Below are 26,113 nucleotides of genomic sequence, written 5' to 3' on the forward strand. Positions count from 1 at the left end.
CACCATCAGGTGGAGGCCCCTGGGCACCCAGCACCTCTAGGAGCTTGGCTTATGAACGGGCATCTGTGGGGAAGAAACATGGCCAGTGGCCAGCCCCAAACAAGGCAGAGCAGGACAGGGCAGGCTGAGCGGCAGCAGCCAGGCCAGGTGGCCACCCTTCCTGTTCCCACTGGCTGCACCCAGGGCCTGGATCAGGGCCTGGCTGCCTGTGGGAGGGCCACCCCACCCTGGCCAGGACCCCCATCACAGGTGCTGGACTGAGGGACTTGGGCCAGTCTGTAGGGGTCTCCAACCTGCCCCAACCCTGGAAATGAGTGTTGCAGGGGCATAGGTGGGTCCCTGTGTGTTCTAGCCTGCCCGTGGACGTGCATGCACGCGGGAGACTGCCTCAGACACAGGGAGCCGTGTGTGTGCGCCAGGTCCTCCCAGCACACCCCCCCACACAGGTCACCCTCCCGGCTCCTGGTCCTCAGGCGGGACTTGGCTCACTCCAAGGGTGGAAGCAGAGGTCTCAGCTGGGTGACCCTCAGCGTCCAGCATGTCTGGGCACATGTGCAGATGTCACAACAGGGGTGTCCTGGTCTGGAGTGGAGGCCAGGGATGCTACTCAGTGCCCTGCAGTGCCCAGGACACCATCCACAGTGCCAGGGGGACTGGGCAGAAGGAACCCAGGGCCAGGGGTCTGCATTTCCTCAGTTTTATTACCCACAGAGTAAGACTTCTAAAGGGACCCACCTGCTGGGCTGCAGCAGACGCACACGCACAGACACACAGATGCACACTCACACACACGCGCGCGCGCGCACACACACACACTACCATGATGCGCAGGACAGGGCCTGGCTCGGGTTTGGGGAGCAGGCCCATCCACTTGGGCTCCCACACTAGACCCATACCTGGCTTGGCTGGACTAGAGCCAAGGTGCTGGGCAAGACCTCACTCCAGGGCTGCTCCCTGTGGCTGCATGAGGGACAAATTCACTTGGGTCCCGCTTGAGGGAGGACACAGCTAACCCCCCACGGAGAACACACATCCCAGTCACCCCAGGAAATGCTTCAGCTGACTGCCATGAGCTGAGCTGTGTCCCCAGGAAAACCTGGGTGTGTCCTGAGTCTTGCTGCACCTGTGAGGGGGACTTCATTTGGAAACAGGGCCTTTGCAGGTGTGAGGAGTAGAGGTGAAGCCCTGAGGGCGGTTCTGTCCAAGGTGGGTGCTGACGCATGACGCTGTCCTTGGAAGAGGCACACTGGGACGGGGAGAGATGCCCCAGGAAGACAGGCGGGGGCTGGAGCCGTGCAGGCACCAGCCAGGGCTGTCCGAGCCCCAGGGGTTGGGAGAGGCAGAAAGGGTCCTCCCTTGGCCACTGGTGGGACCGCGGCCCTGTGCCCCCCTGGGTCTCAGACCTCTGGGCTCCCGAGCACAGCAGCGTCCATTCCTACTGCTGAGATCACCCAGCTCGCGGTCATTTGCTACTTGAGTCTTTGGGAGCCCATACACCTCCTGGGCTGGGCCAAAGCTGTGCCAGGTGAGGGACAGACATTCATGGGGAGTGGCCTTTCCTCCCACCGGTTGGTGGTGTGTGGGAGAGGTGCAGAGTCCAGCCTGACCTCTCATTCTGGGGTCTTCTGATGTTCCCAGTGTTCCTCATTCACCAGCCAGCCAGCCATCCCACACACCTACACAGCCCAAGTGCACGCTCACACATGCGCACACTACAGCCAGCATTCCTATGTTGGGGTCCTGGACATGCAGGGGACAGATCTGAGCTCTTCTGGAACTGACACTGGAGGGGGGGCAGGGGCCCACCCATTCCTGTCCACACACAAAAGCACAGTCATGTGAAAGCAAAGCCTGACCCTTACACACAGAGAAGTCCCTGACCTGGACCCAGAGGTGGGAGGGGACAGCCAGGCAAGGGGGATGTGGGGAGGAGGAGGGGTTGAGGTCTCTCCTGGGCAGGTGACCTAGCAGCCCTACACAGACACCTGGGGCCTACACAGACACACAGATACACAGACGCACAGACACACAGATGCACACAGGCGCTCTCTCTCTCGCACACACACACACACACACACACACACAGAGCAGGCAAGGAAGTCAGGGGCTCCTCGCTGACCATCTTTGGCCAACAGTTGTGGAACATCAACACTGGGGTTCCTCCAAATGTCCCTGTGGCTTTAGCTGGGGTCTTGAGGGCAAGTGAACAGAGGCTGCCCAGCAGGGAAGGGGCCCATGCAACTTCAGGTCAATGGGCTCCAGCATCTCTGAGCTCAGGGCCTGGTTAGGACCAGCAGAGAGAGGTGGTGGAGGCTTCTGGAGGGACAAGACGGGGTCGGAGAGGAGGGACTACTGGGATCACAGCTGGCGAACCCCTCAGTGCCTAAGGCAGGGACCTCAAGAGGGGCTGTGCCTTACGGAGATGGCAAGGTGCCAGGACAGGGGTGGATTCTACTGGTCTGGTTGGGTTTTACCTCCAGACCCGGCCTCCTGCCCCCAGCAGCTCCTTCCCACTCCTCCCTGATATGCTGTTTCACAGACCCCAGTCCCCACACCTTCTTCTCTGCCAACAACCGGAGGTGCCTGCTTCCTGGCTGGAAGTGGCCCAGCTGGGGTAATCCTGGTGGGACTGTGCAAGGGGGTCGGCTTCGGAGCATCAAGGAACTGCAAGAGAAAGTCATAGCAGGTTGTAGAGCAGGGGCATTGCTAAGGTTAGGGGTGTTGCCTTGCACGGGGCCAGACAGAAAGATCCGGGTCACTGCCGGAGTTTCGCCGGACCCCAAGCTTCAAGCAGCTTAAGGCAGGTCCACGCCAGCTGACGCCACCAGGAAGCCCGCCTGGGTTCCGCGATCGCAGCCCCTCCCCCCTGACCCTCAGCGCCATACGCGGACTGCGCAAGCGCGCGCGCGAGAACCGGCGCGGGGCCGCCCGCTCCTAGAGCGCGCAGCCGCACTCGGCGGCCGCTCCACGCTCCACCTCACTGCACTGGGGGGCGTGTCCTGAGTGGGGGCGGGGCCAGGCCGGGCAGGGCCTATAAAAGCGCCGGCGGCGGCGGCGCGCCCGGCTCCTCTCGGCGGCGGTGGCCCAGGCGGAGGAGTCCGCGGTGGCGGCGGTGGCGGCGCTGTTCCCCGCGCGGTCCGCGGAGCGGGGTCCGGGTTGTTCGACGTCGGGCGTCGGTGGCACTGCGGCCCCGGCCCGAGCCCGACCCCGGTGAGCGCGGCCCGGAGGACCTCAACCCGGGCGCGAGGAACGGGCCCCACGGAGTCCTGGCCGCCTCCAGCCGGCCGCGCTCCCTGCGGGCCGGCCGCCACCGCTCACCGCCCTCCCTTTGTCTGCTCCGCCCGCAGGGTCCCCTCCCTGGCCGCCCCCCGCCCACGGGCCGCCCCCCGGGCCCTGTGTCCCCTCCCCCGCTGGCGGGGCCCGGACGGAAGATGGTGCAGAAGAAAACAGCCGAACTTCAGGGCTTCCACCGTTCGTTCAAGGTGAGGGCCGGGTCGGTTTGGGGGCGCTGCCGCCTGGACCACTGGAGTGGCCGGTGGGGTCAGAGCTCACCCCGGAAGCTTGTGCGGGGTCCTCTGCCTGTGCTTGGGGGTACCGCCAAAAGGGTGTGCGCTGGACTGGGTGGTCAGCAGGCCCAGGCCCTGTTCCTTGCTGCGATTTGCGGGGTCCTTCCAGGAACCCCAGGAATGGCTTAGAGTCTCCTGCCTGGTGGTTCTGTGGCCCCCGCAAGTCCTAACCAGGTGCGTGCTGGGCGGGTGGTCAGCAGTCCACAGCCCAGGGCTCTAGGTTGAGTGTAGTCCTTCCTAGAATCCCTGGCGCGGCTGGTGCCCACTGCAAGCCTCAGCGGGTTGTGCGTGGGTCGGAGGGGGTCAGCAGGCCAGAGTCTCATCTCCACCTTTGTTTGGCTGTTGGGAATCTTCCTCCAGAAATTCCTGGCCAGGTCATTGCCTCTGGCTCCCACCTCCAGATGGCCTGTGAAATGGAGGAGTGGATTGGACACCCCTCCCAGACACCCCAGACCCAAGCACGATTTCCTGTCGGAGTGGGAAGTTTCAGCAGAGGCCCAGTGGTGGCTGCGGCTGCTGAGTCCTGGTCTCAGATGAGCGAATCTGGGGGCGGTGAGGAGGGCAGGTGCTGGGCAGGGGCCCCTGTGGGGCCTGGCCCAGGGGACGCAGTGATGTCAGCTTGCCCGCCCCACCCCGCAGGCCTGGTTATGTAATGGCTTCCTTGGGCTTCCTTGGGCAGGGACCTGTTGCCCGGTAGAGAAGGCAGAACGTGTGTGTGGTGTGGGTAGGAAGGCACCCACACCAGTGTGGGAGGAGCATTCGGAGCCTAGTGAAGAATTCCCAGTCCAGCCAGTGTCCCTGGCCAGCTGCCCCACCCCTGCCCCACATGCCTGTCATCCTTGTTTCCCTCTAGGGCAGCCATGGTCATGGCCTGTTGGGAGTGTCCGGGACTGGTCAGTAGAGGGATGGACCTGAGATGTCACCTACAGTGGTCTTTCCCCTCATGGGGCAGGGTATGAGTCAAAGTGGGGTCAGCGCAAGGGGCCAGTGAGGCAGCTGTAGCAAACCTGAGCTTTCTGGATGGTTCCAGATGCCTCCTGCCAAGGCCTGCTGACTGGAGGCCCCTAGCCAGACCCACACTGCCAGGACTGTCAGACAGCCCTGCTAGGAATTAGGACTGTAGTAGCCCCCAGCGTGGCGACTCCTGTTTGACAGTCCTGATTGTGACTAGGGGGGCCCTCCGTTGGAGGAGTCTCCTTCCACAACCCCACCTCACCTCTCCTGTAACCCTTGCTATTCAGCAGGGAGGCACATCAGCCAGGCCTCTTCAGGTGATTTTTCTTTTTTTTTTGGGGGGGGGTGTTGGGGTTGAACTGACGGCCTTGGTGTGCTAGGTGAGCACTGAGCCCCATCCCCAGCCCTGTTTTCTTCATTTTACGTGCAAATGTGGAGGGTCCAAGATCATGCCAGGGTCCCCAGCACATGGTGTCTGTATCACTGTTCCTGGGCCCCAGCAGACCTGTCCCTCACCAGTGTGGCTCTGGCCACCTCATCTGTCTCAGCCTTTCTGAGTTGGAGGCTGTGGCTAGCACATGGGGACCATGATCAGAGAAGGCCAGAGGCTTACACTGGGTCCTGCAACCTTTTGAGTCCTTTCACCCTTAGGAGGTTCTAAGAGTTGGGGGCAGCTGCCTCTCCTGTCTTACCATGACAGTGGTCAGGGAGCAGGTGCCATGACTCCTTTGACCTGGAGACTCAAGTCCACCCTTCCTTCTAGTTGCCCCCTTGTGTGGTGGCTGCCCTGAGCCCCGGGTGCCTCTGTGCAGGAGCCTTATAAGAACGCTGCGTGCTAGATGCGTGTGCCTGCCTCCCTGCCGGGCTGGCGGGGTGCCCCCTTCTCCTGCCGGCCTATCAGCTCTCTGCCAGGGCAGGATGGGTGGGGAGGCAGGGAGGGCCAGTGCTTGCTTTTCATTCCCACCCACTGCCTCTCTGTGCCAGGCGGCTTCCTGGCCTCTGGTTGCCTTTTCTGCTGCAGGGTCCTTAGAGTCTCCTGGAGTGATTTCTCTACCAGATGACCCTCCTGTCAGAGCCCCGCCCAGTGGTCTCAAGGCCCAGAAAGGGGCAGTAACTTGGCCCAGGTCTCCTTGCACCTACGTTAGCATTACTCGGCACACACGTCATGGCCCATGCTGCCTGCTGCCTGTTCTCAAGGTGGTGGGGACTAAATGAGAGCTAGTTTACTAGGGAACCTGGTAGAGCCTCAAACTCCCCAGCTTATAAGGCCTGCCCCTCATGCAGGGGACTTAAGTCTAGAACTGGACCATCCATTCTGTGGAGACATTTGTTCCAATAGTCTTCTGCTTGGGGACCAAGAAGAGGCTTCTGTGACATCCATCTTCCCTGATCAGGGACTTAGACTCTCTCTCCTGTCCTTGTTCTGTCTCTTACCCAAGCACTTGGCTGAACTTGAATCCTGGCCTCCACTGGCTCCTCCCCAAAGGGGTGGGCTTCTTAGCTGGTACCAAGGCTGAGGGGGCTCCCTCCAGGGGTGTCAGGCTGACCTAGACAGTGGAGACTGTGGACTAGCCAAGGCCTGGCAACTCCTGTCCATGTCCCTATAAGCTTCTGGAGCCAGAGCAGTTCAGCTGGACTCTGGCCACCCACAGGTGTGGTGCTTTGTTTCCCAAGGTGGGTTGATGGTACTCAGAAGATAGTTTTGGATGCACAGAGCAGTTGTGGGAGGGTGTTCCAGGCAGCACAGCACACGAGCACAGGTGTGGAGGGTGAGATCTGTGTAATGGCAGAAGGGCCAGAAATGGCCTTAACCCTTGTAGGGCTCATGTCCTCGGATGCAACCTGGGGATCATGGGAGAACAAGCTGGAAGTCCGGCCTGGCGGCTCCTGCCCTACCACTGCCTAGCTGCTTTTGATCCTCACAGCCCTGTCCCCAAGGTCAGCCCTGAGGTCATGTGTCTGGGGAGGTTGTCCACATTTTGGGGATGAGTAGACTGAGGCACAGGACATGGCTTGAGTCCGTCTATGACTCAGTCCTGGGCTGGGGGTAGCCGGCCAGGTTCCTCATGGTCAGACAAAAACAAGGCTTCTCCCATGTACATGTGGGACTTGGGTCTGGATCCCTCTCTGAGGTGGGGTCCTGGGCACTGTGGAGTACTGAGCACCAACCTGGCCTCCGCCAACTCCATGCCAGGAGCTCCTCCAGTAGCCACAGCCATGAGTGTCCCTAGATATCACTCAGTGTCTCCTAGGGAGGCTCCCTGAGTTAGGTGATCACATGGACCCCTGAGAAACTGCACCGCATGGTCAGGTGCCCTGCTGAGGCCCTAGGATGCTGCACACAAGTCAGTCCGGGAGGCTGGGGTCCCCGGCCCATCCGGTGTGCACTCACTTCTAGTGTGAGTAGGGATGTGATAGTTTTTTTCTGTGCTGGGCACCCAAAGTCTCTTGCCTTGGCACTGTTGACATTTGGGTCAGTAGTTCCATGTACTGGGGGCTATGGCCACCCAGGCCTGAGTGCTTTCTTCTCTCCTGTCCTCTACAGGGGCAGAATCCTTTCGAGCTGGCCTTCTCCCTAGACCCAGCCCACCACGCGGACTCGGACTTCAGCCCGCAGTGTGAGGCCCGCCCTGGTAAGGGCCAAGAGGGCGGGCGTGGCACAGAGTTACCCCTGTGCAAGGGTGAGGGCTGCCCTGTGGGAAGGTGGGTTAGGCAGGGAGCACCCTTCTGAGCCCTTGGCCTTCCCCGTACAGACATGCCCACAAGCCAGCCCATCGACATCCCAGATGCCAAGAAGAGAGGCAAGAAGAAAAAGCGATGCCGTGCCACCGACAGCTTCTCGGGCAGGTTTGAAGGTGAGTGAGGCAGCCAGCGCAGGGTGCTGGGGAGCTGGCACCAGCCACCGTCCTCACCCCTCCCCGCCGCTCCCCAGACGTCTACCAGCTGCAAGAGGACGTGCTCGGGGAAGGGGCCCACGCCCGCGTGCAGACCTGTGTCAACCTCATCACCAACCAGGAGTATGCAGTCAAGGTGAGCTTCTCCCCACTGCTCCCCAGAGCTGCTAGCACTACTGGCCAGGGCCTGGCTGGTGTTCAAGCTCTAGCCAACAGCCTGGGGAAAACCAGTGTCTAAACATGGCCCCGGGCCCTGCAATGCAGGCCGCCCCTGGGAATCTAGGTCATCCCTCATATCCGCTGGGAAGTGACAGTGAGAGCTGGCCCCTGCCTACCCTCACCCAGGTACCAAGAGCCTAAGAGTTGCTGCCATGAGCTGGAGGCTTTGGCAGAGGCCATGCTGGCCTGCTGCGGGCCTTGCACCCAGCCCTCAGCACCCCAGGCACCACAAGCACTTAGTGGATTGGTTATAAGGACCGAAAGGCAAGGGTGCAGTGTCTGGGGCCCAGCATGGGGCCTCTGCACTTGGGGAAACCCAGTGCAGGTCCACGAGAGCTTCCTGTGTTCCCTTCTCCCCCAATTCCTCTGGGTATGTCCAAGAGGTCTGCAAGCAGAGTCCAGATGAGGCCCTGGCGTGGCCTTGGAACCTGGCAAGGCTGACTGGTCAGAGCCTGTGTTCTGAGGAGCCTTCAGGCTTTCCTCGTGACTCCACATCCGGCTCCTGGGCTGGGCGGGGTCACAACAGGGCTGCCTGCCCAGGGAGGAGGGCCAGGTGCTCCCTGGCAAGTAGGCAGAAGCCTGTAGACCCTAGTGGACATCCAGGCCCTGCCAGTGGCTTCTGCATCTGAGGCTCAGGAGGAGCCTGAGGAGGAGGAAGAGGAGAATCCCATTTGAATAGGGAGGTAGGAACCTTGTCTAGGAGAAGTTAAAGGAGGCTCTTGGCATGGTGCGAGGGCCAAAGAAACGGTCCCTCCCCTGGGAGCTCTTGGGCGGGGAACTCAGACCTGCATGGCAGCGTCCTTCTGAGCTGGGAACTCTGCAGGGCAGACTCCCTCTTCCTGTGGGACGGGGTAGGGGAACCGAGGCTTGGAAGGGGTAGGTAGCCCAAGTCACACTGTGTGGCCTTTTGGTGGCTCCTGACTGCCTCCCCAGTGCCTTGCCATGACCCAGAGGGTTTGGGGAGCCCAGGGGGCTTCCTGGTGATAGTGTCAGGGCTGTTTTGAAATCTGCAGTGGCAGGAGGAGGTGTCCTGGGCACAGGAAGCAGGAAATATTGGGACTCAGGCTGGGTGGGGCAGAGTAGCCAGATTGCCCTCGGGATAGTTTGGGGAATGTCCCACTCTGTGGGCACGGTGCAAGGGATCCCTGCCAGGAGGGACTGCACTGTCCTCCTTAAAGTGGGAGTTCTAGCTCACTTCCCCAGGGGACAGGATGAGGTTCAATGTAGTCCAGAACCTGGGGAGTACCCTACCCTCTGGACTTGGCACTCAGCAGTGGATTGAGTAACAGTGATGTCTCTTGAGACCTCTTGCTGGGACAGGTGTGTTTGTCACTAGACATGTGGGACAGTACACTAGCTGTTGGTGCCCTTCAGTTTCTCCCCCAGCCAGCGGCTGTAGTGGGAGACAGCTCTGGGCATGTGAGGTCACCCAGCGTCCACTCACCCGGTGAGAGGAGCTTGGGTGTCTAACCTGGGGAGAGAGTCCCAGCAGGAACTGGGGATCCCTGCCAAGCACCTCTGACCCCACTTCTCTGACAGCAGATATGGCTAGGTACCCGCAGAGGCAGAACCCTCTTTAAGCTAATGGGAGGAGAGGGCGTAGGCTACAGAGTGTGGGCTGACTTCCCAGGGCTCTGGGGTCCTGGGAGGCTGGACCGGCTAGTGGCTAGGAGGCTGACCAGGGCTGGCCTAAAAGACACAGGCTTCTGGAGCTCGTGGGGCCATCTGCCCAGTCTGGCACAAAGCCAGGGAGGCAGGACTTGCGCAGCCGCATGGCAAGTGGGACTGGCTGGGCTGGCAGCCAGGTGCCAGAGGCCTCCCTAGTTCCATGGGTCATGTGGGAACCAGCCGTCTGGGAGCAGAGAACTGTGGCCGGCCAACTTGTCCCAGCGCCCCCCTCAGGTATCCTGTAGGCCCAGCTCCTGATGTGCGTCAGGCCCGCAGACTCAGGCGGAGAGCTGCCCCCACTTCCTTTCCTTCCCCTGGTGCTGCTGGCTGAGGTGGCACCGTACCTCCTGCCTGTGCTGACATCGCAGTCCTGACTTCTAGCAAGTTCTGGGCCACGAAGGAGAGCTCTCGTTTCCAGAGGGGAGGGGTCTGATCTCTGATGGTGGAATTTCAGGCAGCATTCAGGGCAGGTTTCTGCCGGGGGCTTGTCTGTCCTGCTCACCCAGGTGGTCTGTGTCTCCCCACCTGTTTCAGATCATCGAGAAGCAGCCAGGCCACATTCGCAGTAGGGTGTTCCGGGAGGTGGAGATGCTCTACCAGTGCCAGGGACACAGGTAAAGTGACCTGCCCTCACCCCGGTGCCAGTCCCTGAGTCATCTTTCCCTGGATGAATGGGCCCAAGCCCCAAATCACCGCAAGCAGGATGCTGACCAGGCACTGCTGGGCAGTGTGGGTGGGTCCAGTGGCAGGCTGCAGACAGGTCCTGGTGGGCATGGGAGGGCTGTCCCTCCTAGGCTAGACACTGGGTGCTCAGGGGCCTCAGGAAGCCTCAGCTCCTCCTCTGCCCCCACCCCAGGAATGTTCTGGAGCTGATCGAGTTCTTTGAGGAGGAGGATCGTTTCTACCTGGTGTTTGAGAAGATGCGAGGTGGTAGGTAGGGGCTCCTGGTTGGGGAGTGTTGGGAGACATTTCCAGCTGCATCCTTAGGGATGGGGGCTTCGGGACACCAGGAGGAGCCTCTCAGGTGGAAGTGGGCGCTAGACATTAGCGCAGGGACCTGGAAGTGACCATGTCCTCCCTTGGCATGGCCTTGCCCCAGGTTCCATCCTGAGTCACATCCATAAGCGGCGACACTTTAACGAGCTGGAGGCCAGTGTGGTGGTGCAGGATGTGGCCAGCGCCTTGGACTTCCTGCACAACAAAGGTGGGTGGTGGGGCTGACTGTGCACCTGCAGACTGCAGGTCTGGGGTTTCTACCTGCCTGGGACTCCCGGGGAGATGCCTCCACCCCTAACCCCCTGCTCCACCTCCCTCAGGCATCGCCCACAGGGACCTAAAGCCCGAGAACATCCTCTGTGAGCACCCCAACCAGGTGAGGCAAGCTCCCACCCGGGTCCTGTGGGGTCACCCCTGGGAGTGTCCTTCTCTGCTTGCCAGGGCTGGACCCCTCCCACAGCCCTCTGGTGATCCTCCAGGTCTCTCCTGTAAAGATCTGCGATTTTGACCTGGGCAGTGGCATCAAACTCAACGGGGACTGCTCCCCCATCTCCACCCCAGAGCTGCTTACCCCGGTGAGAGTTAAGGGCACCCCACGGGCGTGCAGGGAAGGGCTTGCTGCATAAGCTTGCGTAACCTCCAGGTGCCTGGGCCGGCTCCACAGCTCCTGCCCGGCTACCTTCCCTGGAGCCGGCTTCTCGGCTTCCGCTTAGCAACAACTGCTGATTGGCTGCGGGGGGGTGGGGCGGATTCCCTTCGCCTGATGAAGCAGGGCAGTGCCAGTCCAGTTCTGGGCACTTGTAGATTGGGCGGGGTGAGCTCCAGCAACAGCTGCTGGTTGGCAGGCTGTGGGTGGGGCGGGGCCTCGGGTGGGCGGAGGTGGGGCTAGGTGGGTTCTGGGCACCTGCTGATGGGGCGGGGCAGGCTCCAGCAGCAGCTTCTGATTGGCTGGATTTTGTGGGGGGGGTGGGTCTTTTGACCACACCCTCTTGGCCTGGCAGTGCGGCTCCGCAGAGTACATGGCCCCAGAGGTGGTGGAGGCCTTCAGTGAGGAGGCCAGCATCTACGACAAGCGCTGCGACCTGTGGAGTCTGGGTGTCATCCTCTACATCCTGCTTAGCGGTTACCCGCCATTCGTGGGCCACTGTGGCAGTGACTGTGGCTGGGACCGTGGGGAGGCCTGCCCTGCCTGTCAGGTATCCCCCTGCTCTGGATGCCCCTTGTATGTCTCCTTCCTTCCTAGGGGCTACCCTTGTGCCCCAGGCATCTGTCCCTGATTGGGTCTGCAGGGTAGTGTCAGGCGTCCGGGGTTCCCTAGCCCATGGGAGGAGACATACTGGTCAGAGCTGAGGATTTGAGAATTGGTGCCAGGTCTGTGGTTGGGCCTTTTGTCCAAGATGTGAGGTTCATTATTCATGACCTTATGTCCCCGGGGCCAGGCTCCCTGAACTGCCTTTTGTAAATCAAGCTTCACCCTAGACAGTGTTCAGGTTCCCTCCAGGCATCTGTCCCTCACTTTACTTTGGCCCCAGAGCCCCCAGCGTGTCACTGGAATTAGGGCCTTGGCCCTCTCCAGTCCTCCACCCTGCATGCCAGGTGGCTGGTCCAGCACCCTCGCCTGTAGTGGGTTCTGGGGACCCTGGTAGGGCTGTCAGTCTCTGGCATCCACATTTGCCCACTGGGGTGACAGGTGTCCTTGTGGGCTGCCGCTGATCATCATACCCCTCCCGTAGAACATGCTGTTTGAGAGCATCCAGGAGGGCAAGTATGAATTCCCAGACAAGGACTGGGCCCACATCTCCTTCGCCGCCAAAGACCTCATCTCCAAGTTGCTTGTCCGTGATGCCAAGCAGAGGCTGAGCGCTGCCCAAGTCCTGCAGCACCCCTGGGTGCAAGGGGTGAGCCCCAGGGCCTGGGAGGGGACACCCAGCTCCCTGAGCTGCACCTTCCTCCAATGGATAAGGGGGAGTCTCACAACAAGTATCTGATACCCAGAGGGTTCAGCATGGCCACCCTGAGCTGCAGGGGTGGGTCTGTGTCTCCTGGGCTACACTGCAGTCCTAGGCCACGGGGTTTAGCTGAAATCCCACTGCCTCCCTGGCAGCCCTGCAAGGGGCTCACAGGAGCAGCTGCTCAGAGATTCCTGGCCTGGTGGGCCCTAGGCTCAAGAGCCACAGGGTGCCACTGTGCACCAAGCAGGGATCAGCCAAGGGACAGGTGGGCAGCAGCCTCAGGAGAGAGCCCAGCCCAGCCAAGGTAGACTCTCCACCTGCCATTTACAGTCCAGGGCCCATCCCTTTGCCTACTCTAGGATGGGCCTCAATCTGGGAAGGGCCAGGCACTTCTCTAGGTCAGAGGTCATCAGGGCTGAGCAATACCCCAAGAGAGTAAGACCACCAGAGTGCCAGAAACTGGGGTCCCTTGGAATTCCATAATCAAGGGGCAGCTCCAAACCCCTTCCAAGAGCATCCAGAAACCTGTGAGCTGAGAAGGCAGTGGGGGGCTAGGGGTGGGTTTGGGCTGGAGACTCTGTCAGGAGGGGTGTTTATTTGGAGCCCCTGGCCCTCCTGCCCCGCACTGGTGGATCTCTGCTTCATCCCCACCCTCACCCTGGCTCAGAGCTGCAGGTTCCTGGGAGCATGGGAGGGGGAGGGGGAGGGGTATCTGATGCACTGGGCATCCAGCTGTGTTCCTGGTCTCAGGAAGTGTCCAGGTGATGGAGCATGGACCTGGAGCTTCCCTTGACAGGACCCCCATTAGCCCTTGGGGACCTTGGGATGGGTCTTGTTTGGTCCCGTCTGCTTTCCAGCCCTGAGTTTGCTGTCTTATTGCAGTGTGCCCCAGAGAACACCCTGCCTACGCCCATGGTCCTGCAGAGGTGAGGCCACCAGTGGGTTGGGGGCTTGGGGGGTTAAATATTCAGCTCAAAACAGAAGAGTTTCTTTGAGCCGGGAATGGACACCTAAGCACTTGAATGTCCCTGTACCAGTTAACTTCACATAGGTCCTCTTTGGGATCCTGCACTCAGAGGGGCCCAAAGGTGTGGGGCGGGGGTCAACACAGCCCCCGGGTCACTGGAGGAAACAGGGAAGGATGTGTGTTTGTAGATGGCTCCTACCCTGTCCCACAGGAACAGCTGTGCCAAAGACCTCACGTCCTTCGCAGCCGAGGCCATCGCCATGAACCGGCAGCTGGCTCAGCGAGAGGAGGATGAGGCTGAAGAAGAGGCCGCGGGGCAGGGCCCGCCTGTTGTCATCAGACCTACCTCACGCTGCCTGCAGCTGTCCCCGCCCTCTGAGTCCAAGCTGGCCCAGCGGCGGCAGAGAGCCAGCCTGTCCACCGCCCCCGTGGTCCTTGTGGGGGACCACGTGTGACCCCCCAGTCCCTTCTCTGTACATAGGTCACCCCCTTCCCATCAGACCTAAAAGGCTTTGGCGCTGTGGCCAGTCAGGGCCCAGGGGCTGCCCTCCCTCTGCTCTGGCTGTGTCCGGGCTCGCCCAGCTGGGGGTGTTTTATAGAAGGTTTTTGCTGTTGGTTTTTTTTCCTTCTTCCCCTCGTTCCTCTCCCATTTTTTGTTTTTCTGTTTTGTTTTTGTTTGTTTTTTTCTTCCTTTTGACGGTGTTAAAAGCAAAGCAAGTGCCCCGGGGAGGAGAGCGGAGGGCGTGTGGCTGGGCGAGCCCCTCCTGCACCTGCCCGTGATGCTCACCGGTACTGTGAAGGTCTCTGTGCCCCACCCAGGCGCCTGTGCCCCCGCTGCCTCCCTCATCGCCTGCTTCCAGCCAGTCCGCCATCTCTGAGTGCTGGGGGGACGCACAGGGCCCCGCCCATCCCTCCCCACCCTCAGTATTTTCAGGGACAGCCCCCCTCCCAGTGACAAGCAGAAGCCCCTTCATTGCTTACCCCCCCGGGCACCCTGGCAGCCTGGGCGGGGGCAGGGGCCTCACTGTGGAAGGAGGGCTGGGGTTCCAGTAGGGGGCAGCACTAGATCCCCAGCCCCAGCCCCTGGCCCGAGCTCGCCTGCCCACCCGCCCTGTCCTTTGAGAGCTGACAATCGGGGCTCCTTCCCAAGCTGTCTGAATGGATCCCTGCCAGCTGGACTTGGTCTCTGACCTTGACCTTAAACTGCAGCTGGCACGGGGACATACCCACTGCTCCCTCCCACTCCCCCGGGACTGAAGCTGGAGCCTGATCAACAATCTGCCCCCAGCTGGTTCCACCAAGGTGGGTGAGGGGCAGGACAGGCACCCATCAGCCAATGTGGGGTCCCAAGGTGTCTCCTAACCCCCAGGGCACCTGAGTGCCCCTTCTCAGGGCTCAGTCTGACTATGCCCATGTCCTGCCCCACATTGGCCCCGAGTCTGGCCTTTGGAAGCTCTGTCACACACCCCCATCTCCAGAGCTGGGGCCAGACCCAGGGGTACCCCAAATCCCTCCCATCCCCCACCTCCAAGGGCAGCGACTTGTGTGTGCCCACCTTCAGGAAAACGGCCACAGCTTGGCCTCCCTTGGGGAAACCAGGAATGGCTGGGGAGGGGCCGCTGGGTGCCCCGCCAGCTCTGACCCACTGCGCCTGGCCAGCCGGCTGTGGGCCTGGGGGTCTGCCGCTGGGTCCTTGGCCGTGAACTTCTATGCAATACCAGTTCCCATTTTCTATGTGCAGTGCAGCCCTGCTGGTCAGGGGGGCAGCAGCGGGGGTGCTGGGCCACTGCCTGGCCAGTCCAGGCCTGCTCAGGTGTCTTGGGGCAGGGACTGGGCAAGCCCCCTGGCCTCCGAATCCGTGGTCAGGATCGTTTGTCACATTTAGTTAGTTTTTTTAAACCATCATTTGACTTGCTTCCCCGTTGAAGAATACTTGAATGTCGGAGGGGCCTCGCCGGAGGGGGCTCAGACACTGCCCAGCCCCTTACCGGCGTCACAGTCTGGTGGCCTGCGGGGGGGCGACGTCCTGCCCCATCCTCTGCCCTTCTGTATCTGTGGACCGACCTTTCCAAAGAGCCGGGAGGGGTGGGGAGCCGCCCGGCCCCGCCCCATCCTCGCTGGTGGCGGCGCTGCCTGCCCTGGGGACTCTGCCTGGCCGCCTCCTTTGGAAGGCCAGCAGCAGCTGTCGAACCTCCCCAGAGGCGGGCCTGTCACTTCCTCTCCCCCATTGCCTCCACGCTGCCACCGGAGGACTGGTTAGAGCCGCTACTGTGAATGAGCGACGGTCAGGAGCCACCCCTGACCCGCTCCCGGCGCCGGGAAGGGGGCTGGCGGCTGACCATGTCCAGAGGCTCAAGACGCGGAAGAACTCGAAACTGAGAAAGTGGGGCGAAGACATCCAAGCACTTTAACTCCATTGTACCAGGTGAACGATTGAGCTCGAAAGTTTTCCTTTACACCAACTGTCAATGCCAGAATTTTGTATTCTGTTTTGTAAGGATTTAATAAAAACCGTAAAAAATGGCCCCTGCCTGCACCCAGCGCTCTGCCCCTGGCCGCGCAGGAGAGTGGCACCTGGGGTGGCAGGCAGGCCGCGTCCTCTCCACCAGGACAGTGCGACAAAGGCCAGGCCAGGCTTTTCCAGCCTTCCCCGGAAGGAGGGACTGGGCACCCCAAAGCTGACCTGAGTCGCCCACGCGGTGACGGTGGCCTCCCCGCGTGCCTTGGGGTACTTCTTAACATGGCAGCTGAAGCCCTTGCAGGTGACCTGCCTCAGAACCTCTGAGCACACTCAGGTGTAGGAGGGGACAGCACATGGTGTCCTTCTCGCAGCTACCTCTGCACATGATCTAACAGCATCGGGGATTCAAACCCTCCCAGTGTGGCCAGTGCCCTCCTCTGAAGTCCAGCCCCTTAGCTGTAATCGAATTCTTGCTGTATGCAGCCTCTGTACTGAGATCAGGGGCAGAGGAGGTGAGCTGGACTGACCAGGGCTGGCTGCAGGTCTTAGGGGGATGCAGAAGTCAGGGAGGGCTTCCTGGAGGAGGGAGCACAGGGCAGACAGTGAAGCCCAGTGGTAGAGTCCAGCTCCACCCAGACGGTTGCGTGCCTTGCTTGCGGACCCATGCAGTCAGGGGTCTGAGAGTAGCCAGGTGTGGTCATGTGCGGGCCCCACAAAGCCCAGCAAGGCCAGGCCAGTTGGTGACGTCATCACCGAAGAGCCTGGGGGCGTGGCGGGATAGGGAGGTGTGGCTTATCTGGTAGGCGTGGTTATATGTCAGGAAGGGGCCGGAGCCGGTGGGGTGCTGGCTAGGGGTCCTGCGCTCCCAGCAGCAGGGGTGCTAGAGGCGTGAAAAGAGGAAGAAACTGGCGCCTGCAGACCCGCAGGGGGAGAGCAGTGGCGGTGTGCCCAGGCGTTGGGGAGGCTGAGCCCCGAGGACAGTGGGGAGCCCCTGCAGGTTTTCATTTTCTTAATGTTTGCGGTGCTGGGGACTGAACCAGAGCCGCCCTACCCCTGAGCTGCGCCCCATCCTTTATATCGTATCTTGAGACCCTCTCTCGGGTTCTCGCTGAATTTCCCAGACGTTCTCTTGCCTCAGCCTCCTGAGCCGCTGGGATGAACCCGGCACCACGCGCCCAGCTAGGCCTTATTGAGATAAAATTCACACATAACACTTACCCATCGAAAGTGCACACTTCCCAGTGGCTCAGGAGGCTGGAACAGGAGGGTGCGAGTTCAAGGTCAGCCTCTGCAACTTAGGGAGGCCCTAAGCAATTTATTGAGACCCTGTCTCAAAATAAAAATTAAAAAGGACTTGGGCTGTAACTCAATGGTAAAGTGTCCTGGGTTCAATCCCAAGTAACGAAAAAAATTAAAAATAAAGTGTGCCCTTCAAGCCTGGCGTGGTCACGCATGCCTGTGATCCCAGCAATTTGGGAGGCTGAGGCAGGAAGATCACAAGTTTGAGGCCAGCCTCAGCAATTAATTTAGCAAGACTTTGTCTCCAGCAGGACCGCGGGGTATATCTCAGTGGTAAAGGCCCCTGGGTTCATTCCCCAGCACTACAAAAATTAATAATAATAAAATAACAAAGTGTGTACCCCAGTATCTTTTAGTACATTTTCGGGGCTGTACAAACACCACCTCTAATTCCAGACATTCTCAACATCCCTACAGTACACCCCATTCCCACACCAGGATCCACGCCCTGTCTCTGGACTTGCTTGTTCTCCACATCTCCTGTCAACGGAGATGACATGTGTGGCCTTTCTGTGTTCTGGTTCTTTCTTATCTATCATCTATTAGTACTGAGGACTGACCCAGGGTCACTGTACCACTGAGTCACATCCCCACCCCTTTTTATTTTTTGAGATATCACTAAGTTGCTTAGGGCCTTGCTAAGTTGCTGAGGTTGGTCTCAAATCTGCGATCCTCCTGCTTCAGCCTCCTGAGCTGCTGGGATGACAGGTGTGCACCACTGTGCCCAGCTAGGCTTTATTTTTTAAATAAAATTGAAAGAAAAAATACAGGGCTGGACACGGTGACGCATGCCTTTAATCCCTGCAGCTCAAAGTTCAAAGCCAGCCTCAACAACTTAGTGACTTAGTGCTTAGCCCTAAGCACCTCAGTGAGATCCTGTCTCTAAATAAAATTTTAAAAAAGGGCTGGGGTGTTGCTCAGTGGTCGAGTGCTGCTGGGTCAATCCCCAGTGTCAAAAAAAGAAAGTTTTAGGTTTGCAGAAAATTTGTGAGGATCAGAGCTTCTGTGAACGCAGCATCCAGTTTCCCTGATGCTGGCCTTGACTCTGGCATGTCCCAGTCTTCCAGAGCAGTCAGGCAGCAGGACGGGATTTGGGCAGGAAAAGATGCAGCTGGCCCGCACCCTTGACCTGGCTGAGACAAGTAGGCAAGTGCTGGCTGCATACCGGCACCTGGAGGTGGAGACTGGCCAGGGACACTGGCGCGGCCCTGGTCACCCATCCTGGAAGAGGCTCCACTTCTTCCAGTTCCAGGATTTTCCTGCCACTGCTCAGGAAAACCAGTCATGGAAGAGGGCGGGCTGGGCTGGCTGAGGAGAAACCACAAAAATAAAATCTAGAGCAAGTTCCTTCGCTGGACAAGCTGTTCCTGGCAGACGGCAGGGGGCAGGGAGCGGTCAGCGGCATGGCCAGGCAGGGCGGGCAGGACGTGGTGCCACCTGGGAGGGCAGGGACTTGGCATGTGGCACTGCCGTGTCCCCTGCACACACATGCACAGATGCACATCTGTGCACTTCAGGCCCAGGCCTGGCAAGAGTCAGGGCAGCCGGCCAGGGAGCCCCGGGGCTCTGGGGTTGGCCCGGTGAGAGCTGAGCGGCCTCCTGGCTCGCTCAGTGTCTGTGAGCGAATGTGTGTGCAAGATCCTCACCGAGGGCAAAGGACCAGGCAGCAGGGGCCAGGCCCAGCTCCGTGGCAGAGGGCATCTGGGTTCAAGCCCAGTACTGAAGGGGGTAAATCCAGGGCCCGGGAAGCCCCCGGAGCACCCCACAGGCAGTAAGAGCTCCCTGATGGGCTGAGGGACCGCTGTGGTTCAAGGACTGGGGACTATGGTGTCCCGCCTGCAGAGGGTGGGGACCCAGCATTCTGTGGGGCCCAGGACACCCACCGCAGAGAAGGGCCCAGCCCCGTGTCCACTGTGTGGAGACCCTGTTTAGGGCAGGTGGACTCACAAGAGGAAGGGAAGCAGGAGAAGCCACCAAAGTCCCCTGCAGGGCACCTGCAGCTCCACCCCTCAGAGGAGGCTGGAAGGGCCAAGGTCACACCTCCAGGTGGCCCTGCTGGGGCCAGGAAGCCACATGAGGTGTTTGTATGCCTCAGTGACACACTACCCCCACGGGGACACCAGGAGTGCCCAAGTCCAGGTGAAGTAGGTGCCAGCCTTGGGGGCAATGGGAACCTGAAGGGGGAAACCCCCTGGGGCTACAGCAACCAAGCTGGGCGGCAGCTGGACAGCTGGCCAACAGTGGCCCAGGACTGTTTTCTGACCTAGAGAAGGAATTTTCCCAGGATGTGGCAACAGCCCCAACAGGTGCTCCGAGTGGATGTCCTGCAGAGCAGGAACAGAGGTGGGGAGAGTCGGCCTTAAAAACCCTCCATGCTGGGCACAGTGGCCAGAGACGCAGGAGGCTGGGGCAGGAGCATCCCAAGTTCAAGGCCAGCCTTGGCTCTTTAGTGAGATCTTGTCTCAAAATAAAAAACAGAAAGGGCCGGGGGTGGGCTGTAGCCCAGCGGTACTGCCCCTGGGTTCAATCTCCATCGTGAAAAAATTAATTTAAAGAAAAGTCCTGTTGGGCTGGGGATGTGGCTCAAGCGGCAGCGCGCTGGCCTGGCATGTGTGCGGCCCGGGTTCGATCCTCAGCACCACATACAAAGATGTTGTGTCTGCCGAGAACTAAAAAATAAATATTAAAAAAAAAAGAAAGAAAGAAAGGTCCTGTTGTGGGGTCCCAACTCGGGGGTCCCTGGGGTGGCACCAGTCTCTGTTCTGGGATGCCCGACTGACACTTGCTATCAGGGTGTCATCACCCACAATACACAGGGCCAGGAAGGGTAACCTAAGGGACGTTTGAGAGTAGCCGTGTGACCTCTGAAGCCAGGCCCTAGCACACACTGTGGCTTCCGCCTTCCTCTGGGACCGGGTGCTCTGGGGAGAGCCAGCCAGGTGCTGAGGAGCCTGGAGCAGCCCGGTGCAGACGACCCTGTGCCCAGGGTTGGGTCCGTGTGCCCTTCTCCCATGACCAGGCCTCCCTCAGAGACCTCCCACCTTCAGCGGGCACTGGGGTAGCTAACTGGGCCGCCTCTCAATGTCTCCTACCTGGGAAACTAGATTCAAAGGCCGAGAGGGTCGAGGCCATGTTTTGGCTGGACTGTTTCTCCCCGTTTTGTTTTGGGGTGCTGGGATGGAAGCCACGCTCTCGGCAAGGAGTCGGCACTGAGCTGAGCTACACTCAAGTCCCCAGCTGCTGCTGTTGTTTTTTCTCTTAAACTGGGGACTGAACCCAGGTTCTACCACTAAGCTACACCCCAGCCCTTTTTCCTTTTTATTTTAAATTGCCCAGGCTGGCCTCCATTTTGCGACTCTCCTGCCTCAGCCTCCGGAGTCGCGCCTTGAATATCAGGGCGGGAAGGGAGCCCCCAGGAAAGGTGAGGCTGGAGAGCTGCTCTGCACCGAGGCCACGACAGAGGAACCCCGCGCTGCCTCCCGGGGGGTTAGGCCTCTGTCGGGCGAATAACCCTCAGGCTGAAGTGCCATCCTTTGGGCACGTCCCCGTCCCCACATCTCTTGTGGCCTCCCGCTGAGTTTTTGCTGACCCTCTGATTTTTTTATCTCCTCAATGCCAGGCATTTTGGTTGTGAATGCTATTCCTATGTGACAGTCCCAGTGTCCTTGAGCTGGAGGCCAGGGAAGGACCGAAGGGAGAAAAACGACGCCCCACCCTGGGGGAGTGCCGTTCCGTGCTGTGGCCTCTCCGCATCCAAATTCCCGGGAGCGGCTTTGCACGTGCGCCCTCTAGAGGCCACTGCCCACCGGCCAGGCCGGGTTGTCCCAGGATCCGGTGAGACGCTCAAAATGACCCTTTAAAAATCAATGACGCCAGTGGTGCAGCGTGAGTTCCATTCCCAGCACCGAGGGAGAAAAGTAAAAGAAAATCTGCTGCAGGCCAGGTGCAGTGCCCATGCCCATCACCCCAGCGACGAGAGAGAGGCTGAGGCAGGAGGATCTCAAGTTGAAGGCCAACCCCGGCAACTTAACCGGGCCCTGTCTCAATAAAAAGTAAACAGGGCTGGCGTGCGGCTCAGAGGTGGGTGCTTGCCCAGCGTGCCTGGGCCCCGGGCTCCACCCCAGCGCGGCCAGGGCCCCAGGAGCCGGTGCTGCCTTGCTGGTAGCCCCGCAGGGTTCCCCTGGCCAGAGCCCGCTGAGGCTGGCCCTGAAACTCCTGGGCTCCGGGATCCTCGGGCCTCAGCTCCCTGGCAGCTGCGACCGCAGGAGTGTGCCCTGTGCCCACCTTGTTTTGTCCTTTGTGAACGTGGTGAACCAGCCTCGTGTGTTGATCCCTCCACAGCAGCCTCGCTGACCGCCCTGCGCACTGTGTCCAGCCGCAGCAGGGTCGGGCCTCACACTCCACCGCTCCCAGGGCCCCTTCCTCTGAAAAGCCAAGGAATCTGCGCTCTGCCACTGGGATCTCTCATAGCTCGCAGCTTGCAGGACTCACTTCAGCAAGGAACAGGACCCTCTGGGCAGTAGTTGGGAAAAGGCAGTGACTTTCCCCTCAGCAGGTTCTGTGGAGTCCCAACTCAGGCCACCCCAGGCCTGCCCGCTTGCTTGCTTCCTTCCTCCCTCCCTCCCTCCCTCCCTCCCTTCCTTCCTTCCTTCCTTTCTTCCTTTCTTTCTGTGCAGGGATGGAACCCAGGGCCTTTTGCATGCAAGGCAAGCACTCCACCAACTGAGCCGTATATCCCCAGCCCTGAAAAATGCTTTTTAGTGTAGTTGGACACATACCTTTATTTCATTTTATTATTTCTATGTGGTGCTGAGGATCGGACCCAGTGCCTCACCTGTGCTAGCAAGGGCTCCACCACTGAGCCACAACCCCAGGCCCCCAGCCCTTTATTTTGAGAGCCTCGCTAAGTTTACAAGGCTGGCCTCCGACTTGAGATCCTCCTGCTGCCTCAGCCTCCTGGGCTGCTGGGACCACAGGCATGGACTCTGTGCCCAGCGTCTTTCCTCTTTCTTTTCTTTTCTTTTTTGGTATGGGGGACTGATTGAGCCCGGGGTGCTTAACCACTGAGCCACCTCCCCAGCCCTTTTTATTTTCTATTTTAAGACAGGGTCTCACTGAGTTGCTTAGGGCCTTGCTCAGTCGCTGAGGCTGGCTTTGAACTCGAGATCCCCCTGCCTCAGCCTCCTGAGCTGCTGGGATGACAGGCGTGGCCGCTGCATTAGCCTTTTTTTTTTGTATTAAATAATCACTCTACACATAAATCAGAAAGACAAGCGATTCTTTTAAAAGATGGACAAGAAGGCTGGAAGAAAGGAACATTCAGGGTGCCCAGAAATGAGGTTAAAGTTACTGCAAAATATCTTTTAACAACACAAAACCCTCCCAGCAGACAACAGGAAGGAGGACCGCCATCCCACTGAGAAGGGCTTTTTTGAAGCCAGCTGTCACACAGCTGAGGGATAAATTTTTTTCTTTGAAAGTAAAATTTCAGACAAGGATTTGCACAGATCTTCAGTGAACACGGCTGAGTTTCCAAGCAGACACAACTGTGTCCCAGAAAGGTCCCTCAGGACACAGAACTCGCGGTCTCCCTGTGGTGGACAGAGTAACACCCCCGAGGTGTCCAACTCCGAGCTCAGGGCCTACACAGCAGAAGGGACTTTGCAGAACAGATTGATTTAGGAATTTTCAGATGGAGGAGTCATTCTGGGTCATTGGGGCCTTGTGTCACCACAGGGTCCTCATGAGAGGAGGCAGGAGGGTCAGAGTCTAAGAGCCTGAAAGGCATTGTGCTGCTGGCCCTGGGGCTGGGGGAGGGGGCTGGACCCAAGGGCTGCAGGGCCCCGGGAGCTGGAGGAGGCCACCCTGTGGCATCAGGAGGAACCAAGATTTAGCCCAGGGAGGCCCATGTTGGACCTCTGGCCTCCACACTATGCAAGGGCAGCTATGTGTTGCTTTAAGCCCCTGTCTTTGTGTGTTACAGCAGCCACATGAAACTCATACACACTCCCCGTCCCTTCCCAGTCAGCTCCTGGCTCCCAGCCCCAGCAGAGCCTCATCTTTCTCTGGTGCATCCTGTGCCATTAGGCCAGAGAAACACTGTCAGGCGGCTGCTTGTATAAATGTCAGCCACGCAGCACTGGCCTTCGCTGGCACTGTTGGGACAAAGATCACTAACGGAAGGCACTGGAAGGTGGCCACCAGGGTCAGCCGCAGCAGTCACGTGCATGTGGCCACAAGTGATGGAAAAGCTAGCCGGTCTGCTTGACACAGGACATTTATCAGCTCTCAGAACAAAGGCCCAGAGCTAGAGCAGCCTGCAGGCATGGAAGGCAAGGAGCCCCCAACCCCAGGCCACCCCAGGACTGCCCTCATCCTCCTGACCCTGCCCGGGACTGGCCAGTGAGCCTGTGGGCTGCTCACCCTCACCGGGGGCTGCTGCGTCTTAGCCCTTTCTCTCCAGTCAGGGGGTATTTCTGACTCTGGATATTGGTAGTCTGACCCAGACTTACACCTTACGTTGAGAGATAAAAGAAGGAAGAAATGACACAAGTTATGACTGAACACTTCAGAAAGACCCGGCCCGGCTCCGTGGCCCACGTGGGCAACCCCAGAGACTCAGGAAGCTCAGGCCGGAAGGTCACAGATTTCAGGTTAGCTGGGCAACTTAGCCAGACCCTGTGTTGAGATTAAAAAATAAAGAAAATAAATCAACAAATAAATAAACTTACATGACTCAACAAATAATAAAAAAACAAAATTATATTTGGGGTCAGAGGCTAAGAATTTAAGGAGAGATTAACAGAGCAGGGGGGGGGCAGACATTTTTTATAGAAAGTCAGACGCTGGGCATGGTATGGCAGCAACCTGGGGTGGAGGCTGAGACAGGAATAGCATGTTTGAGACCAGCCTGGGCACCTTAGTGACAGCCTATCTCAAAACAGAATAAAAACAAAAAAATCAAAAAGAACTGGGGATTTGGCTCAAAGGTAGAACACCCCCTGGTTTGAACCCCAATACCAAAAAAAAAAAAAAAAAGCTAAAGAAAAAATAAGCCACACAGAGCACCTGTTTGGCCTTACCCGAGCTCCCCTCTGCAGGTCATGGGGAGAAGAGGCACAGAGGACAGGAATGGGCACAGCAGTGTCCATGAAGCTGTGTTCACAACTACAGGCAGTGGGCCTGAGGTGGCCGGGGCAGCACAGGGCCGGGAGGGTCTGGGAGCCAGGGTTTCCCTCTCCTCCCTCCCACCCCTCGGTGGGTTCCTTCCTTTCTGGTCCTGGGGATTTGACCCCAAGGGCTCTCCCACTGACCTACACACACACACACACACACACACACACACACCCTTTTCACTTTTAGATTTTGAGTCAGAGGGTCTCCAAGTTTCCCAGGCTGGCCTGGGGCCTCCCGCCTCAGCTTCCCCAGCAGCTGGGACCGCAGGCGTGGCCCCTGGGAAAACAGCTAGGATTCTCACAAAAGGGACTTGGAAATGACCGGGGCTGCCGGCTCTGTGATCCATGTGTCTCCACCAGTGTTTCTGACCTTCCGGGTTTCCACAGCTGCTCCTTTATTGTTCATAGGTTCAGAGTGAAAAAATAAAATAGGCTTTGGGCTGGGGGTGCGCCTGAGTGGTGGAGTGCTTGCCTAGCAGACAGGAAGCCCTACACTACATCCTGTCCCTGCAACAGAAAAATAAGTTAATTTAAAAATGAAACAAATTAAAAACATTTTGTCTCCAGGCTGCGGCTGCCTTTGTTTGTGGTTGTAAAGGTTTATGGTCAGGCCTCAAGTAAATTTCTGTTCCTAAGCCAGAGGTTGTGAGGTGGTGGGCCAGACTCCATAAAACCCAGCTGCAGAGGATGATGGGAGAATGTTCTGGAAGACAGAGCCAGATCAGGGCTTCCTCTATGGAAGCAGATGGAGGTTGTCCCCAGCACAGGGGGATGGTTTCTACCCAAGAGATCCCTGATAGCTGGGCACAATGGTGCACTTCTGTAACCCCAGCAACTCGGGAGGCTGAGGCAGGAGGATTGCAAGTTCAAGGCCAGCCTTAGTGATTTAGTGAGTTCCTCAGCAACAAAAAACAACCCAAGAGTGGCCCCTAGAGGACTGCAAACAGATGCTCCAAGAAACCTCCTGCTGGACAGAATAAACAGAATAAGAAGCTGAGAAAGTGCAAGCTGTGGGGCTTCAGGTCCTTCACCAGCAGGCCGAGAAGGAGGGGGATGGGGAGCTCTGTGGAATTTGTGGGGTCAGTACAGAATGAAAACACGCCCCCTACTCAAAAACTACAGACCAGGTGCCTCCCTAGCAATGCAAACTGCAGCCCCTCTAGAAAAGCTACTCTGAAGCTCAAGGCGGGGCAGCCGAGCTGGGAGTGAGGTCACCCTGGGAAGCCCAGTCCTGAGCTGCTTGGAGGTGAAGGACTGGATGAGGCCTGCACAGGAGCATGGTGGACCTCAGGGTGGAATGTGGGCTGGCGGCTCCCTGTGTGTCATGGTCAGTTCCCTTCTCCATGTGAGTGTGCAGGACAAGACCCTGAGGGTGGGGTCTCCCACTACTCATGAGGTGCCAAGTGGTCAGGGGGCACTCACAGGTAGGGACAGGAGGTGGTCACCCCAGCCCCTATGGGGATGGGACAGCACTGACCTTCTCCTCTGCCCATGGCACCTCAGGCTGCCCAGGGCACCTGTGGGGCTCCAGCTGACTCACGTGCCTCCTGGGTGGGGCAAAGTCCTGGGGGTCCAGCAGCTTGCTCTGGGAGCCCCTTCTGTGCCCTCCAAGCCTGCACCTTGAACTGTGGATGTGGTTAGTGCTCACGGGTCCCACCTTCATCTACCCTGGGCCCTAGATGTGGCTGGAGGGGGACACTGTGTAGCCATCTGTAGCATGCACAGAGCACCCCCATCCCTGTCGGCTTCCCTGGGCCTCAGTTTCCCCTGGAGCAGCAGAGTCCTTTCCACACCACAGGCAGGCCACTTGGGTCTGGGGTCAGGGTGCCGGGTTCAGGGACTGGCCTCTGGGTCTCCAAAGTGGGATTTGGAATTTGGAGTCTGAGATATGAACGTCCTGGGTTCAGAATCTTGGACGGTGGCCCAGGGTTTAGGATCCCACGTCTGGAATTTGGGCCCAAG

The 26,113-nt window shown here is 59.1% G+C and overlaps 1 protein-coding gene across 2 annotated transcripts; it reads left to right on the top strand.

Moving 5' to 3' along the window:
• The first annotated feature begins 3,077 nt into the window (after positions 1–3,077).
• Mknk2 (MAPK interacting serine/threonine kinase 2) lies at positions 3,078–15,739 on the top strand. 2 transcript variants are annotated; one of them, XM_027952447.2, is made up of 14 exons: positions 3,078–3,210; positions 3,348–3,482; positions 7,066–7,153; positions 7,274–7,375; positions 7,453–7,550; positions 9,836–9,915; positions 10,158–10,231; positions 10,401–10,505; positions 10,618–10,673; positions 10,777–10,872; positions 11,299–11,493; positions 12,031–12,195; positions 13,132–13,175; positions 13,428–15,739. In XM_027952447.2, exons 2-14 carry the CDS (start codon positions 3,432–3,434, stop codon positions 13,669–13,671), a joined length of 1,398 nt encoding a protein of 465 aa, XP_027808248.1. In that variant the 5' UTR covers positions 3,078–3,210; positions 3,348–3,431; the 3' UTR covers positions 13,672–15,739. The 2 variants fall into 2 exon arrangements, with proteins under 2 accessions (XP_027808248.1, XP_071460439.1); XM_071604338.1 differs by lacking the exons at positions 3,078–3,210; positions 3,348–3,482 and adding exons at positions 3,953–4,092; positions 6,341–6,458.
• The last annotated feature ends 10,374 nt before the right edge of the window (positions 15,740–26,113 follow it).

This window comes from Marmota flaviventris, chromosome 1 (genome assembly GCF_047511675.1).
Source record: "Marmota flaviventris isolate mMarFla1 chromosome 1, mMarFla1.hap1, whole genome shotgun sequence".
Lineage (NCBI taxonomy): Eukaryota > Metazoa > Chordata > Mammalia > Rodentia > Sciuridae > Marmota > Marmota flaviventris.

Coding starts and splice junctions, on each gene's coding strand:
- Mknk2 (XM_071604338.1), top strand. CDS start 3,968: ATGGCCTGTGAAATGGAGGAGTGGATTGGACACCCCTCCCAGACACCC. Junction 4,093..6,340: donor GCTGCGGCTGCTGAGTCCTG/GTCTCAGATGAG, acceptor TAACCCTTGTAG/GGCTCATGTCCTCGGATGCA. Junction 9,916..10,157: donor TACCAGTGCCAGGGACACAG/GTAAAGTGACCT, acceptor CCCCCACCCCAG/GAATGTTCTGGAGCTGATCG.